Source organism: Misgurnus anguillicaudatus, chromosome 21 (assembly GCF_027580225.2).
Source record: "Misgurnus anguillicaudatus chromosome 21, ASM2758022v2, whole genome shotgun sequence".
In the NCBI taxonomy this organism is placed as follows: domain Eukaryota; kingdom Metazoa; phylum Chordata; class Actinopteri; order Cypriniformes; family Cobitidae; genus Misgurnus; species Misgurnus anguillicaudatus.
Window position 1 is genome coordinate 45,375,099 of NC_073357.2, and position 13,365 is coordinate 45,388,463.

At 37.4% G+C, this 13,365-nt stretch overlaps 1 protein-coding gene across 5 annotated transcripts in view; it reads right to left on the bottom strand.

Moving 5' to 3' along the window:
• The window catches only part of brsk2b (BR serine/threonine kinase 2b), a 148,686-nt gene that overhangs the window by 45,349 nt on the left and 89,972 nt on the right, over positions 1 to 13,365 (bottom strand). For all 5 annotated transcript variants that reach the window (XM_055209121.2, XM_055209131.2, XM_055209140.2 and 2 more), the window contains exons 3-4: positions 4,515 to 4,600; positions 847 to 987 (exon numbers count right to left, since the gene is read on the bottom strand). In XM_055209121.2, coding sequence (XP_055065096.1) covers positions 847 to 987; positions 4,515 to 4,600 — 227 coding nt within the window. The remainder of the gene's footprint in view (positions 1 to 846; positions 988 to 4,514; positions 4,601 to 13,365) is intronic.

Consider the following 13,365-nt stretch of genomic DNA (forward strand, 5'->3'; position numbering starts at 1 on the left):
GTGCTAATGGCTGTCCCTTCAGTGCATTTGCATATTTGCATATGAAGAGGATATGGTCATGAGAATGACTGAAGCATGGAGGAAGGTCATTCAAAAAGACAAATTAATAGCATCAGAAATAAAATAAAAAGTAAACTTGAAAAAGTACCTTAAGGACTTACTGTCAAATTTGTCCCTGCTATATATGTATTATTCTAATTTACATAATTTAAAGTCATGTCGAGTATTAGCGGGATAAGTTTAAACTTATTGAAGAGGGGCATTCTTAATCTCAGAGGTATCCAAACATTTCTTGAGGGAAATATAGACTCACACACCTCTAAAAATGAGGATATCAAAGTTGGAAAGAAAGCATATGGGGAAAATCTAAGCACATTTTTATTAATATCTCAAAAAATGTACAGAGGAAAGGTGCTGGAAGACATATTCAGTGATAAAAACTCCACTTCTGCTCAGTAACACTGTAGGGGAGTAATCAATCTTTGACCCAGATACAGCGTGTATAGTTAGAAACGTTTATAATATTGTAATATCCTCAATATGATGATGTTTAGTATTCACAACAACGCTTCGTAATGACTGAAAAATGGTGCACTTGAGGTGCATTTCACCATACATAATAAATGAGACAACAGAAATACAGCGCGCTGGACTACAACAGCTGTTGGCTATACATGACGTATGAAAACAAGCAAAAACTGTTAGTGGCTATGAAACAACACATTTGACTTCCTTGAACTGAACCGATAAGAACCTGCCAAGCTGTGAATGCTCGACATAAAGGATTTTAATTCCCTGAGGAACAAACTGAGATATTAACACAACGCTAGATTCAAAGACTCTTACCATATAGAGTGACTGTGGCAGAAGTCCAGCGCTGAGATTATCTGTCTAAAAAACTTTCTGGCCTCTTTGGGTGTTAATCTGCCCTTCTTTACCAGATAGTCGAAGAGTTCACCACCTGACACGTGCTCTAGAACCAAATATCTGTGGAAAACAGAGAGTAGAAATCCAAAAAGAGCATGATTACAAATACATTTTAAGGTCATCTTTACAAGATCTGTGTGAATGCACCAAAATCAAACAATCCCTGGCAAATAAAATTGTTACATTTTCCATATATTTTCTGTAATCTGTGTGTAAAGGGGGTCGCACACTGGACGAGAAGCGCCGTGTCGCGTGTAGGACAAGTCGCAGGTATTGCACACCGGCCGTGCATATTAAATAGCGCAAGCTTAATCAGAGTCTACTTCAAGATGCAAAATATGCACTAGCAGTCTATGTTAATTGTTAACAATTTGGGACAAATATGATGTTATTTAATGTTAAACTATGAGAGTGGAGTTCTATGACGCACGGGAATTTGAGTAGCATCCAGAGTCACAGCGGACAGACGCCATCAGACACCGCCGGTGTGTGTACATTCATAGAAAAAATTGTAAAGTATGTGTAAAGTCTACAACCTGAATGGATGCACGCTTGACCATTGCTTTTGGGGGCGGGCCCATGCCTGGTGGCTCCATTGAGTCATCGAGCCATCATTTTAGCCCCGCCCAAATAGGGATGGGACGATTACCGGTTTCCAGATTAACCACGATAAAATGTCCTGACGGTTGGTATTATCGTTTAAAATTTCATTATCATTACAAACGTGTTTCATTACTGTGATTTTGAAAACTCCCGGTAAATCCTGTCCAGCCAGTGCGCAGGCGCGCACACGCAACATAGTTTTTTGCAAAAGAAGGCATTTAAGGGATAATGTATTGTATTCAAGCCCCGCCACCAGACCGCAAAAGATTACACTGAAACAAACTCTACAACTGCCAACTAATTCTGCACGCTCTGTCAAAATAACTGAGGCGATTGCGGGCTTCATTTGCAAAAAATATGCGCCCGTATTCTGTTGTTGAGTACGTGGGATTCAGGCGGCTAATGAAAGTAATGGAACCAAATTATGTCATTGGGTCTCGCAAACGTCTGTCTGAAGAAGTGATCTCCATGTACCAGACAGTAAAATATGGTGTAATGTGTAAGCTTAAGACCACAGAGAGGGTTGGCATTACAAGTGACACCTGGACATCCGTAGCTACGGAATATTACATGAGTTGTTTCTTACAATCATCAATACTCCATTAATTTGCAGTTGATTCGATTTTGTGTGCATTCAGGTATGCGCTGAATTTCTCTCCGCTCTTGCCCTGAGAGTGTGCACGCAATTTATATCTCTTCAATCACTTCCATGCAATTTTTTTATCTTTCCCGAAGTGGGTATGCGCTCAGACTGCGTCCTCTTGTGCATTCGCAAATCCATCAGCTCTCGCGCGCTCTCTGGAAGGTGATGCTTTGGTCCGCAATGCCCCGCTGATCACGTGCGCGTCTCTCAACAAACGGTGCGTTGCGCTGGGTGCAGAGTGCTCAAGGGAGTTGTAGTTTCCCAGTGTCGCATTGCGTATTGTTTATTATTTCGCATAACTTTTAAGAAAACTACAATTAGAAAATTATATTCAACCTGCCAAAGTGGCTGATGGGATTGATTGGCTGTCTTACCCGCCACGGCCGAAATCTACCCACATTTGGCGGGTGTTCATGTCAAGCCCTGGTCATAATACCATAAATTCAAATATTATAATTCACTTACTGTCCGCAAAAATGAGCCTTGGTTTGTGCTCTCTGGAAGAGAAAAGCCCACTTGCATATCGTTGTTCAGCTCTTCTTTTTTGGTCTGTAAGTTACAACTTTCGGCGGGGGCAAAAGATTACGTTGCTGTGCACGAAACAGCATCTCGAATGCACACCAAAAGTTACCAGTGCTTTTGTAAGTGACGACAACGATGTGTGAACGATTGTGTTAACGATTGTTTTTAGCATCGCTGGAGGACGTTGCATCGCGTGCTTTACAAAAACGATGCTGTACTAAAAGGTAAATTATAGTTCGCCTCAAAGTTTTTTTTATTTGTCTATTTATTTAATGTGCATTATTTCTTCCCCAAGCTCATGAAATAAATTTGGGTCGCACATAAATTGTCAGGGTCGGTCGGAAACCGGAACCAAACAAAAAAAATTTTATGCCCTAATGACAAACTCGAATGATATTAAACAAAGAAAAAAAGAAATTTTGTAAACGCTTTTCCCAGCATAGACCTGTATGTTAAATCATTGCTCCGTCACTCTCCTGCTGCTCTGTGTACTGCACGCTCCAGCTCATGCCGAGCAAGGAGATGCGCATCCCCTGCACAAAATACAGTACAACATAAGAGTAAGTGCTGCCTTTTGTTGCACAAACGTCGTCTTAAAGCAACACTAAAGAGTTTTTGCTCTTTGCTCTCCCTACAGGCTAAAAGCAGAATTTTCCATTACCACTGTCGTAAATAATTTAGCCTACTGCAGCAAAGCTGGCTCTGATTGGATTGTAGGTCTGCCGTAAAGCAAAGTTTTGTAGTTTTCACTCGAACTACAGGACTGCGATCTGACGGTTGGAAACTTCTGTAGTGTGGTTTTGGCCGATAGAGGGCTGCAAAGCGAATGTGAAAATGGCGTTCACCCTGTTTAGTGTTGCTTTAAGTTTTTTAAGGTGGAGTAATGAATAGGGTATTCGCATTTTGCCTGGGAGTAGAAGATCGGATTCATATCCGTTTTGCTAAGACGCATTTATGTGGCCAAATGTAAATGGAACCGTTTTAACAAACCAGATAGCTATCTGATCAGAAAAAACACATGAAGTGACCAGGTGTAAAAAGGCCCATAGTGACGTGTTTTAGCGATACATTTATAACATTTCTAATGTGTTTATAAACGATGTTTACATAACAGGCACCCCTTATTGAATTTTTTTATAAAATAAAAAAATAAAACTGTGCCTTTTAATTAGAATAATCAAAGAAAGAACAGACAGAATAATAGACAATAAAAATGTTATTTGCAGCTCTAATATATTCCACTGAATGTGTAAATGCATAAGAAATATCTTCCTGCAATTCGCCTTTCAAATAGGCAAACACACATATATATCACAGTCACACATGCTCATGTATTCATAAGAGGATACATACTGTATACACTCTCATTCACACACAGTCCCATTTGAACACACACACACCAACACACCAAAACACCAGGCGTCTGATTTATGACTCGATTAAAGGATTTTCTCATGCGATTACCTGTCAACGTTATTTAAATTAAGGATGGGTTCAAACTTGATTTGTGTGTGTAAAAATGTTCATAGGCAAATAGTTTACGACTGCGTGGGCCATACATCTGTGTCATCTGAATATTAAGAAAACAAATTCCTCGGCTGCTTCCGCGCTGGCTCCTTTATCAATTATTGAAAAGTACATTAAGCCAAGCCACTGAAGCACATCAGTGAGAGAGAGTAAGATCAAACATATATCCAGGGATATCAACGTGTCCACTCTTCCATACAGATAGAGTTTACCAGGGTCAACCACACACTGCTACACACTGAGATCATGAATTACATGGAGCACTGATAAAACAAACGTGGTTTATACTCACAAATATTTCTTATTTTCATAGACGTCGTGCAACTTCAAAACATGTGGGTGTTCGATGAGTTTCAAAATAGCTATTTCTCTCTCCACCTGTAGAGGAAAAGACAGAGAGAGGAAGAAATAATTAGAAATGTAATTCACTTTTACAGTTTACAGCATGAGGCAATAGCAGCTTCTGGTTAGTCTGCATCAGTAGAATGATGTTGTATGGTATTATCTTGCCTAGCAATGTCTAATTAGCATCGCACCACTTTCATTAAGTCCTTAACCCATTAGTCACTTTTGGCAGTGTGGAAAATAAAAAAGACCACAAAAATACAACAGTGAAAGTGCTCGTCTTCGTAAGAAGACCCAAAGTCAATTATATTAAGATGAACTAGAAGTAGACATTATTGTAATGCTGTACTGCATTAGTCCTAATAATAGAATAGATCAGCATGATGAGGTTATGAAACGGTTATCATAAAAGTGTCCCACGTGGGACTTTAAATGCATATCAATCAAATGAGGTGGTGAAACCAGCAAACTGGTCCCTCACCAATCTGTTGACATATCCAAGTGTCGTTTTAACACTCCTGCTGTGGGAAAATCCATCTCTTGTTGCTTTGGGGGAACATCAGAAATAATTAGACTTCATTATCGGTGGGAATATGGGCACAGCTAATAAGGATAATCCTGGACTAATGAAAGTAACATTGTAGAAGCTGACACTGCATGAAGTCTTCCATCATGCACCTGCTCAGTGTCTAACTCTGTATGGTGTGTCCAAAGTGAGCTACAATCCTATTACGACACAATTACCTTTCATTTGCACCCAGCCAATTACCTACTAATGAGCCAAAACATTTGCACTACCTTTTTAACTATAGTAAAGAATCACTACTGTAAGAAGTCATACAAACTAGGAATGCCACAGTTCTCAATATAATATTGAACCATACGATACAACATCCACGGTCCAATACATGCATGTGAATTGCGGTTTTTTGGTTTATGGGTCCAAATCCGTCCGTTTTATTATTCCCTGTACATCTGTTCGTGTGTCTCCCGCTAAAGCTACATGTGCTTTCTAGCTTGAAATGCTGGTGCAGATTTCACACACACACTTTACCTTGGCGAGCGAAAAAGCGAGACACCAATGCAAGGCAGCACCGCCATCTTTCAAATCTGTAGTGTGCGTGAATTATTTGTGCGAATAGATTACATACAAAGTCAATGCAAAGATGCAAATAGATGTGAATTTGTGTGGGATGATGTGAATGACGCCAACGCGCTATTTGCATCAAAAGCGTCATTCGCGCAAGTAAAAAATGTTAACTCAGGCAGAGAATTCGCATGATGTTAAGTTAAATTGATCTAAAACGAGGAACGAAATATGAATATATGTTGTACTGTATACACAGCATAAAGTCATGTTGCACTTTACTTTCTAAATTAAGGAGGTAACTGTAAATTTACTTAAGTATAGGTTAATTTAATTAAAATGGCCAATTTATGTTTTCCTGTATGTTTATTTTCAAAATGTAGTTATGTTGCAATTTTGCATTTCTGTAATATAAAGAGAAATTGCCATTAAAGCCATTCTTTAACCCACGCTGGAAAAATATTGGACATAACACATTGATGGGTTAAAATGTACCCAATGGTGGGTTGTTTTAACCCAACTGCTGGATTATTACAACCCATGGTTGCATAACAACAACCCAACATTAAGTAATTTTTATCCCAGCGTGTGTTCTTTCCTGACCCAGTATAGGTAAAAATAACCCAGCTACCTTGCAGTATTTTGGTTCAACTAGTAGAAATAGTTAAGTCATGAAACTATGAAATAGCATGTAAAAAAATGATATGTTGGACAGACCAAAACATTTCAGTGCTTCAAAGTTCCACATCAGTTTTTGTATAGGTTACACTTGGCATACTCTTGGTTTCTCACCAGTTTATGAGGCGAGACAGTTTTTTGCTGGGCACCTGTTGGTCACCTTCCTTCAACTTAACCATTTTAACAAATTAATCTATTTATTAATACATAGACAGAATAAAGTGAAGTGAAAGTGATGTGATTGTCAAGTATGGTAGCCCATAACTCAAATGTGACCTTTGTATTTTACCCATCCCAGTGAGTAGAGTATACGTGCCTTGCTTGGGGAGCAATTGGGGGAAACGTGCCTTGCTCAAGGGCACCTCTGTCTGCCTGCCAACAGACTCAAACCTGCGAAGGTTACAAGCCTAACTAGGCCACGACTGCCCCAACAATAAAATCTGTCCGCAAAACCAATTTCCAAGTTTTATTCAAATGTGTTCAAATTTTGACAGATAGCATACATTTTTATCACCAACTTCAACTTATACGATTATAGATACAGAACTGAAGACAGAAACACAGATTGGCATGGAATTTTTTTTGGGCTCCATCACTGTTACAGTCGCACACACTATCTTTCTGACCATGCGGTTGCAGGCTTTCTTCTCCACATCTCTCGTGTCACTCAAAACCAGAACACAGGAAACCCAAGCAAAAGAGATGTCAATTTATCATCATCAAAGCCCCGGTTCTTCAAAGGTCTATCAACTCGACCTCTGCAAAAGACCAAAAAAGCTAAATAAATAATGAAATATTTCCATCTATAATCTACGTCTCGCTGACTCTCTTATTAATCAATCACTGTCCCAAAATTTCTCTCTGGTTCCAACATTGGGTGTTTTTTCGTCATTTGGCAGATGGCTTTGAGCTCCGCTTTGGTAAACTGTGAAACAGGTCTGTCTTTTTTCAAGGACTGCGCCCTGATCTATCACAGCACATGCTGTCTCTCATCGGCTTTACACAATCACTGTAATCACTCGCTGGCAGGGAGCTTCGCTCTGCTCCTGGCAGAATTCTTCATTATTTGCTCTACTATTGGACCAACTAGACTCACCTGCACTGTTTGTTCTTGCAAATTTCGAACAAACAAACTGCTTACTGTATGAAGACCAAAAATTAATGTTTCTGTAAAGGTAAAAAATGCTTAACAATCACAGAGAATTAACTAAACAGACTCTTGGTACAATCTAATTGATTTATCCCACAGGCAATTTTTTACCCTTGTCAGAGCTGCTTTGTCACATGTTAATGGTGGTATACTCTGCTAAAATTAGCCCTTAGAATAACATGACCTTTTCTAAATGCGTAAATGGTAAGCCGAACAAATAAAGAGCAATGACAGTACTCTAAGAAATTCAAGTGTGTGTGCGAGGGCCTCGGGGAAACAGGAACAAGTGAACTGTTTGGGTAAGCTGCACAGGCACACACAATGCATTTCCAATGACTACTATTGCTTCACAATCTAACAGAAAACATTTTCATTTTGAGATTTTCATTAGGACTAAATTATTTATATATGTTTATAAACCTGTTTTCTCATTGGGATTCCACAATATACAGTAGATGAATTTAGCTTTTACTACACTTATGGGGACATTCACTAACCTCAAGTAGACAAAACCTGAGCACAGCTGTGCTGCCAAGAAGAGGGAAATGCAAATATACAACATTTACCTGCACGTAAGACAATGGTAGTGATCAGGGGATAATGGGGACTTCATCTTATTAACAAACCCCTGTAATTCAGATGAGTAAATCCAATTTTAATACAGAGGTAACATGAAGTCAAATAAACATGGGGCATCACACCAGGCACCTTTTTAGCAACACACACACATTTGATTATACAGACAAATTTGATTGAAGCGGTGATCTGCATCGTTTCTCATTACAAAAGAGAGGATCAGTTCACCTCTGCGCCCTTTTTATTAAATTTCCATGTTTAACAATTATCACCACTGTAATAGCATCTTTTTTACCACAAAAAGTGATTAATTTCCCTGGAGAAAAAGATTTAAGCTTGGGTATGCCATAAAATTGAGGTTAAATGGCTGGAAGTCACTGACATAAATGACATTGATGTCAAGTATTTGATTTCAGCTGATGAGATGCAAGGCTTTGGTCAGGAAAGAGATTTCATTTCTTTTTTGGCTTTGACCGGAAAGGGAGAAATGAATGACTAATCCCGGATATTGGGAGGGAAATGTGTGAAAGAGCGTGTGCGGCTTACAAACTACAGGCTTTTCCCTTCGCGATTCAGATTTAATTAAGTATGTTGCAATCTACACCAGCATATAAAATAGTGTATAATTCAACACGTTCTAAACAAACAACTTTCAACCTTTTCCTTTGTAATGGATTTAACATCATTTATTATGCTCAATTATTGTGTGATTTCAGGTTGCAGATGGTGTGTTGATGCATGCTAATAAAACCGCACTAGTGGGGATGGTCGCAATAACACACGGCAAATGAGCGAACGCAGACAGTGTTCATGTCCTCGCAGCTGCGCTTGGGACTGAAATCCAGCTGAGAGCAGAGGTATCGGAGAGGTGTCAGGGTTTATCCAATAATACCACTTTTAACCATGTGTGTGCAAATTATGTGGTTGACTTTTTAGCTTCTTGAAAATCTGTGTTGAGAGTTCATGGAGTGATGATGTGAGAGCAGAAGGTGTTTGTTCCTTGACTCCAGAGCTCTGCCATGTGTGTTCTGTACAAGATCTCCGTTGGCCACCAGCTGAGCCTTGGCACACATAAACGGACTCATACGTACTAATACAAGACTAATCATTTGTACCCATACATACTGTAAACACACAGATCATCCACGGAGGAAAATGCAAAAAATATAGCAAATGCTTTCTTGTTGCTCAACTGATGCTAGGGCATGGCACCAGTAACCCTAAGGTCAAAAGTTTGATTCCTGAAAAATGTGTGCTCGCAAAAATGTACTTCATATTATATTTTTACATCAATCCTGATAACATTTACAACATTTAGCACACAAACCCTTGACAGACCTGACAAATATCATGTAATTTACTCACCATTTTCCGCGTGTAAATCCAAAAAGGTGTTTTCAACCATGAAAAGTAAATTTCTAAAGCGGTCATTTTTTTCTTATAACGCATTGTGTTTTTTGTTTCATGTGTTACAATACTGATCAATCTACAGGTTATTTAGTGCTCTAACACATCTTAAAGTTTGCATTCTCAGAGTTTTTCAAAATAAAAGTAAATCGTGTTTAAATGTGAGGAGATCCTGTCGGGTCCTGCTGCTAATACTGTTGTATATGTTGAAAATTGATATTATTCTTATTTGATTTAATTTAATTTTCATAGTGTTTAAACTGTTGAAAAAATATTTGTTGCTGGGCAAAGATTAATTGCGATTAATCGCATACAAAATAAAAGTGATTTTTTTGCATAATATATGAGTGTGTGCTGTGTGTAATTTTTATGTATATATAAATACACACACACATGCATGCACGCAGGCACACACACGTATGTATTTAAGAAACATTTACATGTTCATATATATTTATTTATATGTTTATATATTCTATATTATCATTTAACAATAAATATAAATAAAATATATAAATAAAAATGTTCTGAAATGTATATATATATATATATGTGTGTGTGTGTGTGTTTAAATATACATAATAATTACACACAGCACACAAACATATACTATGCAAAAATGCACTTTTATTTTGTATGCGATTAATCGCGATTCATTTTTGCCCAGCACTAAAAATATTTTATTTTTGCTTTTGAAACATTTGATAAAACTGAAATTTAAAATGAAAATGTAATTTCATTGTATTTTACAAAGATAAATTAAAAAATATGTTTGCAGTTACATATTAACAAGGTCATAGTCATGTATATTAATAAAAACATGTATAACACAAAAATCTATCTTGTTTTGTTGTGTTACTTTTGACCCACCTGTGTTACTTTCGTCCCTGCAGGTGGGTTTGAAAGTAATAATTCACTACTTATGTTTAAAGTGAAATTATACTGAAGTCGTTTTACATTTTTACAAAATTCCACCTGGTATTGATAGGCCACAGCAAAAATATTATCTCTGTCTATAACATTATCTTTTAAAATTAAGTTTTTCTAAAATTGTACTTTCGCCTCCACTCTCCCCTACTTTAAGAAAATCAAGTGTGTGCGAAATCTCGGAGGAAACAGTAACAAGTGAACTGTTTGGGTAGAGTTTAACACTATGCAAATGAGCACCATCACAACGAGCCAAGCCAACTATCAATGAGAGCAGATATGACTAGAAATTGTCGCATATTAATTGAGCACAGTGACCTCCAGATACTGAATCAGTTTCAGTGTGAAAACGGCTGTACACGTGACACATCATCAACTCTCCTTCTGCTGTTCCCTGATCTATTTATCAATGATGTCTCTGTTCTCCAATCCATCCTAATTCCTCAAGACCCTCTCAATGCACAAACTTCCTAATCAAAGGAACAGAGGAGGTGAAGAAGAAAACAGAAGAGTGAAAAGAAAGCACAAGTCCCACTTCTTTAATAAAGATGGAGGCTGTTTCATTGGTGTGGTGCTCTTGGGAGCTGCTGTGGCTTTGTAACTAATTAACTCAAACACATGTGGAAACAGACACTTGAGCACGAGGGGGAGGAGGGGGTTAAAGCAGCAGACCTGAACGTCTCACCGAAGGATTAGACAAGGAGCGCTGGGAGGCATATCATTGCGTGGCTAATACCTCCGGAGACGCAGCATACAGGATACCGCTGGATATTAAACACAACTGCAGTCTCTTGATGATAGCCAAGCCATAACCAACCAGCAGCTGTGACTCACATCAGATCTATTAGGTGCGAGTATGCCAGGAAACAGCTGGATTGTAAATAAATGAGAACTTAAGCTGAGTTTAGAGAACAACAGGGAAATGCACAATGGGTGGCATACTCCCTGATAAAATTAAAGGTGAAGTATGTAATTTCTGTGCTGTTTCCTAACGGACAAGACCAGATGTAGGGGAGATCAGCGGCGAAAGTACCATTTTTTAGAAAAAAATTATTTGATAAGATAATGGTTTAGACCGAAATATATTTTTGCTTTAGTCAATAACTCACAAGTGTGGTTTATCAATAACAGGTGGAATTTTGAACAAATGTAAAAAGAATTGAGTATAATTTCACTTTGAACATGTAGGGTATTGTTACTTTTGACCCTGTCAGCTGGGACAAAAGTAACACACAGGTGGGTAAAAAGTACACAACAGAACAAGATAGATTTTTTGTTAGACTTGTAGAAAACATACATGACTATGTCCTTGTTAATATGTAACTGCAAATTAGGGCTGCCTAACGTAAGTCGCAACTAATCGTTTGCAGAATAAAAGTTTTTGTTTACATAATATATGTGTGTATAATAATGATGTATAAATACACACACACATGCATGTATATATTTAAGAAATATATACATGTTAATATTTATATATAATTGATATTATATATAAATAGATTTTTTTTCTTAAAATTATACATGCATATGTGTGTATTTATATAAACATAATTATTATACACAGTACACACACATATATTATGTAAACATAAACTTTTATTTTGCAAACGATTTGTCACTACTAATCGTTAGGCAGCCCCACTGCAAACATATTTTGTTGTTTATCTTTGCAAAAAATAATTAAATTACATTTTCATTTAAAATTTTAGGTTCTTCAAATGTTTCAAAAGCAACCCGACAGTACAAACTTGAATTGTTTAGAATTTTTTTTTTTTTTAATTAAATTAAATCAAATTAGAATAATATAAATGTTCAACATAATGCAACAGTATTAGCAGTAAGACAAAAGTAACAAGTGTTACTTTCGTCCCAACAAGAACTCCTGACATTTAACCCCGATTTACTTTTATTTTGAAAAACTCTGAGCTGTCAAACTTCAGGATGTGTTACAGCATTAAATAACCTGTAGATTGATCAGTACTTTAACACATGAAACCAGAAACACAAAGCGTTATAAGAAAAAATACCGCTTTAGGAATTTACTTATCATGGTTGAAAACAGCTTTCTGGACATACACACGCAAAGCGGTGACAAAATAACACAATATTTGTCAGCTCTATCAAGGATTGGGTGCCTGAACATGCTGTCATAGTTTGGAATCCAAATGTCGTCAGGGCTCTGAGATCGCTTTCTTACTTTCATCCAGCATTACTTTCTCCCTGGTTCTCCCCTAATAATTTACAAATCATTTAAAAAATACATCTAACCCATTAATCCAAAACCTAATTAATATTAACTTTTCTAACAAAACTAAAATTTGATTTATTAAACGTTTTTGAAATGAATGAATTTGAATAAGTTAAATGATTAACTCAAATGTATTGAATAAGAAAGAAAAGCAGCCAAAATGCTAAAATTTAACACAGTTCCTTCCTACTATTTTTTAATTTATTAAGCTATTGCATCATTTAGATTCGTTTACTATTGAGTACATTGAGTAAATGACCCTATACAATGCCATTCTACATTTTTCACAGCCTTCTTTGCTCAAGGGTGCCAATATTAGTGGAGGGCACTGTACAATCAACACCACATGCCATCATTCTGAAAGCACTTTCACATCTGAAGAGGCATCTGAGTGACCTACTAAACCAACAGTGCTAACATCCAAGAGATCTCAGCAACAGATTTCAACAAGTTTCAACAAGCAAAATGTTTTTGCACGCAATCCTGTTGGTCTTGCTCCATCCTCTCGTCTGGACTGAGCAGATAACCGTAGCTCTCTGCTAAGCACAGACCTGTGTTCTTTTCGCAGCCAATTCGTTTCTCGACCCGTGACACACACGTAGCGTTTACTCTCACAACATTCTGCTCCCCGAAACCCACAAGATGATCGCGCAAGTGCTAGAAATAAAAAGAAAATTGCTTTAAGGGTGCATAAACATAACCAGAGTTTGAATATTTATGAC